At 35.3% G+C, this 15,940-nt stretch overlaps 1 protein-coding gene across 4 annotated transcripts in view; it reads right to left on the bottom strand.

Moving 5' to 3' along the window:
- Positions 1-15,940, bottom strand: part of AHCTF1 (AT-hook containing transcription factor 1) — a 91,702-nt gene that overhangs the window by 34,455 nt on the left and 41,307 nt on the right. For all 4 annotated transcript variants that reach the window (XM_018060241.1, XM_018060240.1, XM_018060242.1 and 1 more), the window contains exons 13-21: positions 13,677-13,767; positions 12,522-12,611; positions 11,224-11,364; positions 10,464-10,568; positions 9,507-9,600; positions 7,919-8,042; positions 7,708-7,764; positions 6,670-6,816; positions 5,931-6,118 (exon numbers count right to left, since the gene is read on the bottom strand). In XM_018060241.1, the coding sequence (XP_017915730.1) occupies positions 5,931-6,118; positions 6,670-6,816; positions 7,708-7,764; positions 7,919-8,042; positions 9,507-9,600; positions 10,464-10,568; positions 11,224-11,364; positions 12,522-12,611; positions 13,677-13,767 (1,037 nt within the window). The remainder of the gene's footprint in view (positions 1-5,930; positions 6,119-6,669; positions 6,817-7,707; positions 7,765-7,918; positions 8,043-9,506; positions 9,601-10,463; positions 10,569-11,223; positions 11,365-12,521; positions 12,612-13,676; positions 13,768-15,940) is intronic.

The following is a 15,940-nucleotide window of genomic DNA, read 5'->3' as shown; positions in this document are numbered from 1 at the left end:
GTACAGGCTGCCCTGGTGACTGAGATGGTAAAGAATCCACCTAGAATGCGGGAGACCTAGGTTCAATCCCTGGATTGGGAAGATCACCTGGAGAAGCGAACAGACACCCACTCCAGTATTCTGGCCTGGAGAATTCCATGGACAGAGGAGCCTGACAGACTACAGTCCATGGGGTCGCACATATATAAAATATTATATATATACTATATATAATACGTGTGTGTATGTATATATATAAACCACACACATATATATACTTATTTTGCTGCAGGAGGTCTTAGTTACAGCACACAGGATCTTCACTGTGTCATGTGAGATCTTCACAGCTCACAGATTCTCCTGTTGCCGCCCAAGGGGTTAGTTGCTCTGATGCATGTGGGATCTTTACTCCATACCAAGGATCAAACCCATGTCCCCTGCACTACAAGGCAGATTTTTTAACCACTGGACCATCACAGAAGTCCCTGGATATGTTTCAAGTTTTCCACTTTATTAAAGTATGATATCCACTCCCAGTGAGCAGACATACGAGGTAAGAGTCAGATTAATTTATTTATGATTTATCAAAAACTAATCTAATAACAGTAAGCATACCTGAAAGCAAAAGACAAATGATAGTATATTTTTCTCAGTTTCTCCCATAGCAGGAGAAGGCATAGTTACCTCCAACTTCAAGAAACTGACGATCCATTTTGGGCCAACACTTAAACATAAATTTTAAAATAAGTAACTTTCATATGCCCACTACTCTCCTGCTCCTCATGACAGGAAGGCACGACGCCAATAAAAGCAGTAAGAAAATCACTTCAATTGATGAAAGGCTAAAACTAGCATGCTAAGTTAAGAAATGTATGGGCGTTCTTGGCAACACAGCAAGAAGACAGCCTTAGAAACACTCCTATGACAGGCTCTAAAAATGACAGATCAAATATAAACAGTCTTTTGAAATGGATCATAGAGATCACAATGAAAAAAAATTCAGAAATGTAAACAAGCAACTACTGATTTCCAGTGATTAGAGTAAAAGTTAAAATATTAGGAAAAGATGAATCATAAATAAGAGAAAGTTGTTGTAGCTATGTTAACAATTACTCGTGATGATTATTCCACAATAAGAGGTTCAAGTCATTAAAAAATAACAATTTTAAACTTTTATGTACCTAATACTGTATTCAAAATACAAAAAGTTAGCAGTATTACCAGGAATAGACACATACGCATTAGAGGAGGCAACATGCAAACGTTTCTTTCTTATTCATTTTTTTAAGTTTATTTTTTGGTTGTGCTGCAAGGCATGCAGGATCTTATAGTTTCCCAACCAGGGATCGAAGCTCACTCCCTGTCCTGGAAGTGAGGAATCTTAACCACTAAACCAACGAGAAGTCCAGCAAACGTTCCTTCAGTCAGTTCAGTTCAGTCGCTCAGTCATGTCCGACTCTGCGAACCCAAGGACAGCAGCACGCCAGGCTTCCCTGTCCATCAACAACTCCTAGAGCTTGCTCAAACTCATGTCCATCAAGTAAGTAATGTCATCTAACCATTTCATCCTCTGTCGTCCACTTCTCCTGCCTTCAAACTTTCCCAGCATCAGGGTCTTTTCCAATGGGTCAGTTCTTTCCATCAGGTGGCCAAAGCACTGGAGTTTCAGTTTCAGCATCAGTCCTTCCAAAGAGTATTCAGAACTGATTTCCTTTTAGAATAGACTGGTTGGATCTCCTTGCAGTCCAAGGGACTCTCAAGAGTCTTCTCCAACACCACAGTTCAAAAGCATCAATTCTTCGGCTCTCAGCTTTCTTTATAGTCCAACACTCACATTCATACATGACTACTGGAAAAACCATAGCTTTGACTAGATGGACTTTGTCAGCAAAGTAATGTCTCTGCTTTTTAATATGCTGTCTGGGTTGGTGATAACTTTCCTTCCAAGGAACAAGGGTCTTTTTATTTCATGGCTGCAGTCACTATCTGTAGTGACTTTGGAGCCCAAGAAAATAAAGTCTGTCACTGTTTCCACTGTTTCCCCATCTATTTCCCATGAAGTGATGGGACCAGATGCCATGATCTTCATTTTCTGAATGTTGAGCTTTAAGCCAACTTTTTCACTCTCCTCTTTCACTTTCACCAAGAGGCTCTTTAGTTCTTCTTCACTTTGTGCCATAAGGGTGGTGTCATTTGCATATCTGAGGTTATTGATATTTTTCCCGGCAATCTTGATTCCAGCTTGTGCTTCCTCCAGCCCAGCGTTTCTCATGATGTACTCTGCATATAAGTGAAATAAGCAGGGTGACAATATACAGCCTTGACGTACTCTTTTTCTTATTTGGAACCAGTCTGTTGTTCCATGTCCAGTTCTAACTGTTGCTTCCTGACCTGCATACAGATTTCTCAAGAGGCAGGTTAGGTGGTCTGGTATTCCCATCTCTTTCATAATTTTCCACAGTTTATCGTGACCCACACAGTCAAAGGCTTTGGCATAGTCAATAAAGCAAAAGTAGATGTTTTTCTGGAACTCTCTTGCTTTTTCCATGATCCAGCAGATGTTGGCAATTTGACCTCTGGTTCCTCTGCCTTTTCTAAAACCAGCTTGAACATCTGGAAGTTCACAGTTCACATATTGATGAAGCCTGGCTTGGAGAATTTTAAGCATTACTTTACTAGCATGTGAGATGAGTGCAATATCGTGGTAGTTTGAGCCTTCTTTGGCATTGCTGTGAAAACTGACCTTTTCCAGTTCCGTGGCCACTGCTGAGTTTTCCAAATTTGCTGGCATATTGAGTGCACCACTTTCACAGCATCATCTTTCAGGATTTGAAATAGCTCTACTAGAATTCCATCACCTCCACTAGCTTTGTTGTAGTGATGCTTCCTAAGGCCCACCTGACTTCACATTCCAGGATGTCTGGCTCTAGGTGCGTGATCACACCATCGTGATTATCTGGGTCGTGAAGATCTTTTTTGTACAGTTCTTCTATATATTCTTGCCACCTCTTCTTAATATCTTCTGCTTCTGTTAGGTCCATACCATTCCTGTCCTTTATCGAGCCCATCTTTACATGAAATGTTCCCTTGGTATCTCTCATTTTCTAGAAGAGATCTCTAGTCTTTCCCATTCTGTTGTTTTCCTCTATTTCTTTGCACTGATCACTGAGGAAGGCTTTCTTATCTCTCCTTGCTATTCTTAGGAACTCTGCATTCAAATGGGTATATCTTTCCTTTTCTCCTTTACTTTTTCACTTCTCTTCTTTTCACAGCTATCTGTAAGGCCTCCTCAGACAGCCATTTTGCCTTTTTGCATTTCTTTTTCTTGGGGATGTTCTTCCTCCCTGTCTCCTGTACAATGTCACAAACCTCCATACATAGCTCATCAGGCACTCTATCAGATCTAGTCCCTTAAATCTATTTCTCACTTCCACTGTATAATCATAAGGGATTTGATTTAGCTCATACCTGAATGCTCTAGTGGTTTTCCCCCCTTTCTTCAATTTAAGTCTGAATTTGGCAATAAAGATTTCATGCTCTGAGCCACAGGCAGCTCCCGGTCTTGGTTTTGCTGACTGTATAGAGCTTCTCCGTCTTTGGCTACAAAGAATATAATCAATCTGATTTCGGTGTTGGCCATCTGCTCCATGTGTAGATCACATTATGGAGTCACAATGCAATTAAGAGAGAAAAGAATTTTTTAAACTGTATTTGTACATTAAAGCGTCTAAATAATACGGAAAGAAAAAAATCATAATGATAATTAAAAATACTTAGAAAAAAATAATCATAAAAACTGTGGGATGATGCCAAAGTAATATGCAGAACATTCAGATTTACATTTTTATGTTAGTAAAGATAAAAGGTTGAAAATGAGAAACCAACTTGAGTTAAAAAGCACAGCAGAATGAAACCCACAGAAAGTGGAAAGAATAAAGATGATTATACCTATACAGAAAGGTTTTTCAGCTCTATTGTACTTCTATTTTACTAAAACTGAACACGTACTGTTAAGAGCTGAAAATCTGAAACTGTTACTTTGAGGCTATCGTGTACTGTGCATTATGATTACTTTTAGGTAAATCTATTTGCCATAACTGTGATGGTATGTCCATAAAGAAAGCTCATATTAACTGAAAAGCTACCAGCATAAAGGTTTCACGGAAAGAGAAAGATAATCTTAATAAAGAAGAAGTGGTAGAGGATATAGGCAGGAGTTAGGCAGGAAAGTTAGATAAATGATGCAATGATGGCTAACTCAAGAAGGTTCAATATACCACCCTTTACTGGGCTTCCCTGGTGGCTCAGACCATAAAGAATCCCCCTGCAATGTGGGAGACCTAGGGTCGATCCCTGGGTTGGGAAGATCCCCTGGAGAAGGGAACGGCTACCCACTCCAGTACCCTTGCCTGGAGAATTCCACAGACAGAGGAGCCTGCCAAGCTACAGTCCATGGGGTCTCAAAGAGTCAGACACAACTGGGCCACTTTTACTTTCACCACCATTTACTAATGACTTACTACTTGCAACTGCAATAGTGCTTATGCCATTTAACTACACCTCAACATGTTGCAAAGCAGTCATTATTAACCCAGGAGGAAACCTGGGCTCAGAAAGGATAATTTAACTGCTTCTGGTCATATTTCAGAATGTAGCAGAATTCAGGTATAAATTCAGATCTATCTGAGTCCAAAGACTGTCAACTGTTACAATCAGTAACTATTCCAATATTGTCATTTTAAAATGTAGATTAATTAATATAAATTCACACAACAGCTAGAAAACCGAACACCACCTCAGTAATTATTTTAAACATTTATTGAATTTGAAAACATGTTATCTCACAAATGGCATTCTGAGTGGCCCTTTGTTTTAACTTCTGCACTTACTGTAAAAGACACTTAATGATGCTATTTTTCTAGAGACTAGATAACCAAGGCTTTACTGTACTTGAGAAATACAGTTTTGAAATTACATTATATAAAGGTTGCATTATTGTAAACATTATCAAGTACTAGAACTCTTTAACCCATTTATTAAGCATTTATGTTGTTTAGCTTCTTTAACTTTTTGTTCTTATATTCATTCTTGATTTGTTCAGCTGAGCCAAATACTTTAAGTAGTTTAGCAGTTCATTACTTCTGAGGACACTGTAAGTTTCAATGTCTAACAAGTCTATTATTAAATTGCAGATCTGTCTGAAATGTAAAGATCCAATCCTCTCTCCTCAAAGCTGTATGGTTCATAAATGACAATTTGGGGTGAGAAATGGCCAATTTTTAAATATATAAAGAAAATATAAAATGACTCAACCAATAAGATTCAATAAAAAACCAGTATGAATTAAATAAAAATAGTTACAATCTAAGAAGTTCCAGTCCCAAACAAGTTTCCCAACTACCTGGGTATTAAGAAAACCCAATAACCAGACCACTGTATTCCCAATCATGCCACTTAATTGTCAGTTAGCATATACATGACAAACATAATTATCATAGCAGCTGTGTATTGCTATAATGCAACAGCCAAGTTAAAGAACTGCAATACCCAAGCAATCAAGACTAACAAGAATATCAGAGTACCGTCACTGGAATATACCGTCAAAGAATATAATTTATTAACTCAGCATAAACTTCATTCTTTCTCTATTTCTGGCTGCTTCTCGGCATAATCAAACCTCAACTGTCCAAGGAGAAAACTGTCAATACTGCCAGGTAGAAACCAACATAATTTTTAAACCTCAGTCTGATTTCCCCTTTTACTCATTACTTCTTTTATTCATCTCATTCTAGGTGAAAGGTGCTTTACATTCTTCTCAATGATGAAAGATGAAGAACATAAGAATACTGTGCAATGCAACCAAGTCAAAATATATATTGCTCTATTTCATCAGTTCCATTTTCTTAATACACGGCCAAGAGTTCAACTGTACTTTCAAAACAGGTACTCACCTATTAAAAAGCAGAACAGTGAGGTGCAGGATAACATCTCTACCACTGGACACTGTTGGCTTCATCGTCTGAATGTACCTGAGGGCCTGTCTGTGCTCGCCCTGACTCATGAAGGCTTCAATCATCTTTGAATGTTGCCATGACACAGGTTTTGCAGTAGCTGGGTGAAACAGCAGATCCAAACCACTCTGCAAAAATGACAGTGAAAACTGGTGAATTAAATATAACGCTTTGTACTTTGAAAAAAAAAAAGGGCAATATACTAAACCTACGCAAATTAAACTAAAACCAGTTTAAATATATCTGAAAATATCTACTTTACTATATATTTTATTTTAAATAAAAGCCTTATCAAAAGCCTCATACTTTTGAGATCTTGTCAAGTGAGTATATAAAATCTTTCCATCACCAATTTCATACATCAATGTCAAATTCTGGCTTCTCTGGTTCACCCAACACACCAAATATATCTGTAACATAAAAATCACTATATTTGCACTACTGGTAATTGTTTGTATGTTTCCTTCTTTAGACAATAAGGCTCTTGGGGTTCTAAACTATTTTATCTTTGTATATTCTTATTGCCTGAAATGGTGCTTGGTGAAGGTACTGATTAAACTAAATCCTTAAATCACCTCCGGAAGTAGACTATGTCATATCTTTAATAGTAAATGTATTTTTCCTAAAATTCTAATAGCTTACAAAAGCTTAACATTCTAAATGAACTATACAGACTTACCTCATAGTCATTATGATCTATCAGCCAAAATCCTTGAATAAGTTTAACGTGGCCCCAAGAAATGGCAAAGGCAGTTGGAAATGATTCAATGGAAGTATCCGTTTTGTTTGGAAAGGAATACATAATATCAAGTAGCAAATAAATAGTCTTTAAAAAAAAGAGGATTAAGGACAATAAACAAAAAGAAAAACTCCTACATATATATCTGCAATAGGTAACAACAGAAGATATCAGAAAAAAGGCTTAAGACAGTTTTATTAAATGTCAGTAGAGCCAACCCCACAAACCTTATTCATTCTGTATTAAGCACCACCACAAAGGTGCATTGTCCCCTGGAGGAAGAAATGGCAATCCACTCCAGTATTCTTGCCTAGAGAATCCCCAGGGACAGAGGAGCCTGGTGGGCTCCAGTGCATGGCGTCACACGCGACTGAAGCCACTTAGCACACAGGCACCGCAAGAAGAGGAGCTAAAGCAAACTTTCTTCACTGAAGTTAGCAGATTAACAAGCTTAAGAAGCAAAGCCACAGATGAAATTCCAGTTATCCAACAAACCCTGGCAGTTTAAGCAAGCACATTATTTATTTCATAAATTATGAATAAAACTATGCATTTTGACTAAGAAATAGACATTAGTACAAAAATCTTATTTAAGAGACCACAAGGCCTACCTAGGTAATTTAAGCTAATGCATTAATTAATGCATTCCCATCCAGCACATAAAATCTCATAGAGAATGACCACTTGCTAACAATGTTCTAGAGCTGTCTTTAACTTCGGGAATGTCTTGGACACATTTGAGTCTGATGAAAGCCAAGAACTGTAACTCTAGAAAAATAAACATAAACATTTTGCACAGTTTCAAGGTTAACGGAAGACCATCTGAATCCAACCAACAGGTCCTGGATTAAGAATCTTTCCTTTAAAACAAATTCAAATGTGAAACTGAGATTGGATTAGATGCATAAGGGTCCTATTACTCTGACATTGTATGATTTTGGTAATATGTGCATTACTTGATAAAATTTTAAAGGATACAACAGAATGCTTGCTTGCTTCAGTAATGTTGTCTAGTAGGTATATGTCAAGTAACGCCTATTAAAAAAAATTTAGTGCATTTTACATATTCATTCATTTACGTCCCTTGTTTTTCCCAAGCCCATGCCAGGTATGAAAAATCCAATTAAGCATTCCTCCCTCTCCCAGCCCAACTTTTGAGACTAAATGATATCATGTTTTGCAAACGTACATGTAGACTAGTAGGAGGGTATTTTCCTGTGCCCCCTTCATCCCGTTTCCACAACTTCTCTACTCGATCTCCTAACTGAGAAATCATTCCATCAATCATCAAGCAATCAGGGTTCCACTTCCCTCTGCAATAAGAGCAACATTAAGGATATTGAGCATTAGTGCTAATTATTATTATCAAAACAACCAGCACCAAACTCTTAAAAGTAATGATCTCAAGTATCAAAGGCAGAAGAAATTTGAGGACAGGATCCCATCATGAGAAATCCGGACATCAAGTAAAGTTAGTCAGATAAACCCTGAAGAAGCCTCAAGTTTGGTTATTAGCCAAGTCAATTAGTGAAGGTCAGGTTCCAGGGGAGAAAGTCGTCTAGTCAGCAAAATGCTGTTTACTTTTTACCACCTTGAGCAAACTACCAAAGAGCATGACATCTCAGTATAGAGAAAGTAAATACTGTAGTTCAAAGTCAAGAAGTTTCACTTTCAGTTTTATCACCTGGACTAGTTTTTAAACCTCATTAATCCCCTCCTAATATATATTATTGAGCACATACAGGTGATAAGCAGATACTGACCTTGTCTGTTTCCTCATCTAATATTAGTAACAAAAATAGCAGTTACTACCTATTGGATGAAATTTTCTTGAATAAGGCATTGAAAGAAGTATCCTGCATATATTTTATTTCATCTTTATATTTACTTTATATTGACTTTATAATTTGTGACAAATAGGATTAGAAAGTTTATCCAACCTGCTCAAGGACATACACTTAGGAAATAACTGACCTAGCAATTTTAAATATACCTTATAAATTTCCCAAGTCTATGCTCACTATCCTAGATTAGTTATTAGTTATTCTAGTCTAATCCTAGATTAGATTCTGGATCCTCTAACTATGCATAACTTTATACAGATTTCCAAGTGATTCTGACAACAAACCTGAAATCAGGGTTTGGGAATAATTGCTCTAAATGTTAGAATCCACTCCACAATTCTGTCATTCCAACTTGAGGAAGAAGGCTATTTATAATTCCAAGGTAGGGTCATGGCTGTAAAACATTACTCTTTTTTTCTTTTATTACTTTTATATCTTTATTTCAAAGGACCCAACCACATATGTATTTAAGGGGAAAGGGGAGTTTATATTTAAAGAAAAGAGAGATAAAGGCAATAAAGAAAAAAATGGATAAAGTGCTGAAATGCAAATGTTAATACAAAGAATGTAAAATAACTAACATGATATTTTCAGCTTTAATTACAGTTGCTTCAAGTCTTCTTCTGAATAAGAATACTCAGGAAAAATGTATACTTAAATTATAGAATCTCCTCCAATAAATCAATCATGTGGTAAACAGATTTAGGAAATAATAAATAGCTATATTCAAATTCTAAAATAAAGATGTAAACAGTAGGTCAAGGCAAACACTACAACTAAAATAGTAATGCTGGTTACAAATTCATATACTTTACTGAGAATTCCACCCCTTTAATCTTTTTTTTATAGCATAGTGAATTCTACTCTAAGAAAGCTTTGATTGCTCATACAAGTAACTTCTAAATGGTTTTGAAGGCTCTGGATGCACTGTACCTTGATGAGCGCTCACACCTCTGCCGACGACTGGTGTAGTAACTCTGAATTACGGGGTAGTTGTAGCAGAACCTTGACAACTGCACGGTGTCATCTAGATGTTTCATAAGAGTTGGAAAAAAGCTAGTAATATTTCCAAAATACTTGCCATAAACTTACATAATTTATATTTTACTACAATTTTATGATGTTCTTTAAATTGCAGGCTTCTTAAAGTAATAAAAGAACACTGCACACCGCTTTAGTAACAGATGCATAAATGAGAAAACTGAGTGTCTCAAGAAAGTCTTGTAACAGGATGCCAGTTAAAGACCCTGGAAAAACTATTTCAGAAAATTATTTTACTCCCTTAGGCACAAATGATAATCTAAAGTAAGCAAATTCACTATCTGTTCAAGGAAAAATCTAAGAGAATTATGAAAGAATAAGATCAACAGTAATTATGCACAGTGGCAGATACACTTCTAAGTCTGTGAATCCTGGAAATACAAGAAGTTGGAGGCTTTTGTTCTACACAAATGTAGTAAAAGTCAAATTCTCTAATTCCTGGTATTAGCATGAATTATTAGATAAAATGGGGTAAGTAATTGATGGCAAAAAGTATTGGTGAATAACCATATTAATAGAACCTTGAAGAGAAAAAGATGGACAAATTAGATTTTAAACTCATACTTCTATGGATCTAAGTTATAGCTGGTGATATCACTGAACTCATCTTCAGAAGCCATGTTTGGTCAAATGTTCTTTTTTTTAACCCAGCAAACATGCATGCAACACCTGTCTATCAGGCGTGGGTGAAGCACTGACGGCACAAAGAGAATGCAAGGACAGAAGGCAAGAATGAAAGAAAACACAAGAGAGCGGCAGAAGAAAGGAAACCCCAACAACAGGGCAACAGAATTATAAACATTTAAGAAGAGTTTCCATTAATATTTATAGACTAAGGAAATATTTTACCTAAGCCCTCTGGTAAAAGGCCAGAGTGAGAGAACCAAAGAACCACTTGTGCATATTGACAGATGAGCTGGGTGACCATATACTTATTGCTTAAATCCGTAAGACCTGTGAAGAGTTGAAATCAGTTGTTTAGTTTTCAGTTTATCAACAACAAATGAAAAATCAAGGCACTCTATAGTTTTCAAAAACAGTAACTACTTGGTGATTTTAAACAATATGCATGTATTTTTAAACAAATTTAGCTTGAACAAATAATCTCCAAACTGCTAAACTAACTCAATGACTAAAATAGACATTTTAGGTAAATATGCTTCCATATTAGCTATACTCCCATTTAGCTAATTTCAATAATCAGATTTATACATTAAAACAAACTACTACAGTATCATTAATACAGGCTGTTCAAACCAGGCCTTTATATGAAACTGGCTATTTTGTTTCAATGGAAAACCAGAGGAGAAAAATGATGAAGACCAACTCTATGCATAAAAACTTACATATAAAATCTGAAGTTCTACCACTAATACACTGCCTTAACAATCCTTAAATCCCCAATTTCCCAACCTTATTTAATCATGAACTCATGGTTCATCTAATAACATCTGTAGCTTTTCATTTGGAAAAAAAAAAAAATCTAGCATTTGAGAAATAATGGCCTCTTTGCCCAATAATCCATCTAACGCATAGGAAATGTATTCTGTTCCAAAGTCAAGAAGCAAAAGTCAATGAAACATTCATTTACGTAAGACAAGGAGCACACCTCTCTCAGTGATGTCGTGGGCCTCAGTTGCAAAACAGCTTAAGACTGTACTAAGATTGCTAAGAAGTAAATGGCACTGCTGGAGAGACTGTATAGTTTGTGGATCGATGAAACGACATGAACCATCAAATAACGGTGTACCTTTCAGGAAAAAAAGACAAGATTTGACACACTAAATCTTGACTTAATTAAAATAATAAATGCAAAATATCTCAAATTCGTTTAATCATAGAGTTATTCTGTACATTATCAGATTTAAAAAGACAAGCTTCAAATGACAAATATCCTCAAGGAATATAGAAAGGACAGCTACAAATTCTATTTTTAAAAAAAGCAGAATGAGGTGAGCAGACAAAAGTGATAAAGATTCAACTTCAGATTTACTAGAAATCAGTACTATGTTGCTGTGTGATTATTATTTTATAAGAACTCTTTCTTCCACCTCTAGTCTTTGAAAAAGTGAGACACTGAAATTAAGATCCAGAGACTTAATACAATATAACTGCATGCTTGCTATAACGTATTGTAGACTTGGCTGTCCTCTCATTTCAAGCTTAAGGCTGAGTTCACAAATGCATTTTTGGACACAATTTAGCGACTAAACAACAACAAAAACACTATACAGAACCCTATATCATATCAAATTTTGTAGGTTTAAAAAAATCCTCTGCTAAGAATAACTTTTTTTAAGGTCCAATTTGTTCACTCATCAAGACAGAACAGTAATAACAAATGCACATATACTTCTAAATAAACTTAAAATTTACTTTCATGCACAGGGCAATTATATATTACCTTTAATGTTTTTGCACTAGTTGGACATAATGGGTTTTTAATATTCACAGCATATTTTAAAACTCAAAGTGTACAACAGACTAATAAATAACTTGACATGACTCATGACATGTTAGTAGAAGACAAGAGGTGATTTGAGTTTTTGCCCTACTATTCCGCTTCTTTATACTCCTAAGTATTTTAAATAGAAAATGAATAAAGCTCAGAGGTTAACTGGCATATTCTCTTTACTCCATCATCAGCATATCTTATAAATTAAATGCCTAACCTTAAAAGATATGATATAATTCTGATATTTGTTACTGTGAACATGCCTAACATGTTGCCAATTTAAACAATCTGCTGCAAAATCTTGACCAAAAAATAATTTTTTCACTCTAATATAAAACGAAATAGTTTCTGGGACTTCTTCAAAGAGCCTGCAACTTCAAAATAATTAAAAATTTATTGTTATGTACTCAAAACATAAACCAAGACTAGTTTTTTTTTAATATGATACTTACATAGTCTGTCAAATTCCTCTTTTGTGAGAACCACTTTATTCCATGTCCATTCAAGAACAAAGCGTAAATTAGCAGCAGAATTTGGTTGTTCTTATTTGTAAATATGAAGGGAAAAATGAAGAATGGTTACTAATTACAAAAAAAAAATAGAAACTTTTCAGTGAAGAAACCTGACAAAAACCACCCAAACCAAGTGAGCGACGTTAACATCAATAACTGATGGAGACAAACTGGTTGCATCTGTGCTCAGGGTATCACATGAGGGAGCACGTCCATTTAGGTGATGCTGCTATGAAAAATGTAAAATCTAAAACTAATCATGAGGAAATATCAGCAAACACAACCTGAGAGCAGGCTACAAAATAATAGGCCCATATTCTTTCAAAATGTCAATTTCTTCAAAGACAAATGCTTAAGAATTACACACTATTATGAGCGAGTAAAACAACATGAAAACTAAATATAGAACATATTCTGGACGGGATTCTGAATTCCCTCTCCCTAAAAATGTTACAAAGGACATTATTGGGGCAATTAGTGATATTCCAAATAGAATCTACAGATTAGATAATAGCATGTATCAATATTAATTTTCCCATTTTCTAACTCCAAAGTGTTTTGTTAAGTGAATATCCTTGTTCTTAGAAGGAAACATATTGAAATATTTTGAGTAAAGAAGCATGATGCCTTCAACTTATCAAATGGTCAGAGTAAAAACAACACGTGTGTGTGAAGTGTTTGTTTGTAAAGAGAGTAATACATACAGCTTGAATCCCCAGAGAACTTTTCCGAGTGAAAAAGAGTCAACCCTAAAAAGTTACATACTGTCGGATTCCATTTATGGACACTTTTGAAATGACAAAATTATAGAAACAGACAATGAAGGAATGGGTGCTGGGCATTATGGGGTGGGGGCTAACGGTGGTAAGCATGGCTATCAAAGAGTGAGAAGAGAAGTCCTGCTTGTGATATAATACTAGAGACGTGCTACATCTCATCATTCATGGGGGATAAGGGTACACTGTGAATGTCTTGTAATTGCATGTGAACCACAATTATCTCAAAATACAGTTAACTTAACCCCCCCCCACCAACAGTAAATTGACAATTTTAAAACTACAAAGCATTTTCAATTGTTAAAAATCATAATCTTACCTTCTGTTATCCATCTTTTGATACACCCTGTCAAAAGTCCCAGAGAACTTGTCTGGATTGCTGCTGACAATATAGCTTCTAACTGTTCTTCCTAAACCATGTTTTAAAAAAAGAAAAGAAAGGATATGTGATCAGAGACAGAGGTATCAAGTTCTAGCTCACAACACAAAATTTTAAAGGATTAAAAATCATTATGATTCTCCAGGATGGCTATACACAAAAAAACAACAAGCACTGGTGATGGTGTAGAAACTCTTCACACACTGCTAGTGGGAATGTTAAAATGAGACAGTCACTTTGGAAAACAGTCTGTAGTTTCTCAAAATCTCAACTATAAAGTGATCATATGACCCAGTGGTTTCACACTTAGGTATACACCCAAGAGAACTGAAAAACAAACATCCACACAGAAACTGTATATGAAGCATTATTTCTAAAGCCAAAAATGAAAACAACCAAAATGCCCTGAAACTGAAGAATGGATAAATAAAATGTGGTATATCATACAGTGGAATATTACATAGCCATAAAACGGGGTAAAGTTCTGATATGTGCTCCAACATGGATAAATCTTTGAAAATATTGTTCTAAGTCAAAGTCAGTCAGTCACAAAAGGCCATATATTATTTGATTCTATTTATATAAAATGTCAATGGCAACCCATTCCAGTATTCTTGCCTGGAGAATCTCATGGACAGAGGAGCCTGGCAGGCTACAGTCCATGGGGTTGCAAAGAGTCGGACACAACTGAAGTGACTCATACACACACACACACACAATATGTCTACAGCAAATACATCTACAAAGACAGAGTAGATTAGTGGTCACCAAAGACTGGAAGAAAGGAGGAAAACGAAATGACTGGTTTTGGGGTTTGGAGGGAGGTGATAAAAACATTCTGAAATTGAATGTTGTGATATTGCACAACTCTATACTAAAAACCACTGAACTGAACTATAGGAATTAAATCGCAACAAAGTTTTTGCTTATACTTTATTTAAGAATCTATGTAAATTTTATTCATTGCAACAAATATTTTTTTAAAAAGGAATCACAGGAATAAATAGATGAGTTAAACAGGAATAGAGAGAGCTATAATATGATAAAGATACCCCCAAACTATAGCATGATTCTAAATGGAAATTCAATACAACAATTTACATTAAAATCAAGGACAAAACAAGGATGTCTGGTAGTGCCATTATTTTTCTATAATTTGTAGAGGTTCCACCAAATGGTATAAGAAAATAAAGTAATAAACTGGGGGGGATGGGTGCAGAAAGCCTACATTTGCTGATGATTACATGCCTTGAAAATCTAAGAGATTCTAATCTAGCCAAGTATTAATAGCATCAAATGAATATACAAAACCCAACTCTATTTCTGAATGAATATGGGGAAAATGGTCTACTCATAAAAAATACCATAAAACATTTAGGGATAAAAATAGAAACTCACTAGAAAATAACCATTAACTCTTATGACAGATGTAAAAATAAACCCTAAATAAATGGAAAGATACAAATGCCAACTCTCCCCCAAATTAACATGTGAATAAAATGCTCAAAAGAATTCCAACAGGAATACTGGATAAAACCATCTTATAATTAAAAGAGTAAGTGCCAATGAATTTCCAAAAATTATAGATTAAAAAACCAGGCTGCATTTTCAAATATCAAAGCAATATATTAAAATGGTATACAAATGGATAACTAGATTTATGAGACAAGATAAAAACCTGGAAATAGAAGCCAGTTGATACGGACATATAATATCAGATAAAGGCAATATTTCAGTAGCATGAGAAAAAGATATTTTGGGTCCTGTTTCACAAATGATATAACACAGCTAGACTAATTTATTTGACACACAGAAAATGAGTTAGAGTCTTAAAGAAACATTTAGGTGTTAAATTTTAAGCCTGAGTCAGAGCTATAAAATGCATTTGACTATAAAAACATTATTTTGAATGTGGTAAGAGATATCATGAAACAGTGAGAGCAAACAAAAGGGGTACTATCTGTAAGATTTATGATGGGATAAATATCTACCTATTTTATAAACAGTTTCCATAAACAACCCAATTAGAGAAAAAGTAAAGCCTATCAATATGAAATTCACGGAAAAAACCCTGATAACAAATATATATATGCTATCATTTTTTTATTGCATATGGTGGGATAAAGAGATACAGGAAAGCATACATATCAAAAAGTCCATATACCATCCATACAACTAACAACTAATTACCAACTGGACACTGA

Source organism: Capra hircus, chromosome 16 (assembly GCF_001704415.2).
Source record: "Capra hircus breed San Clemente chromosome 16, ASM170441v1, whole genome shotgun sequence".
Lineage (NCBI taxonomy): Eukaryota > Metazoa > Chordata > Mammalia > Artiodactyla > Bovidae > Capra > Capra hircus.
This window is presented reverse-complemented; position numbering and strand designations above follow the sequence as displayed.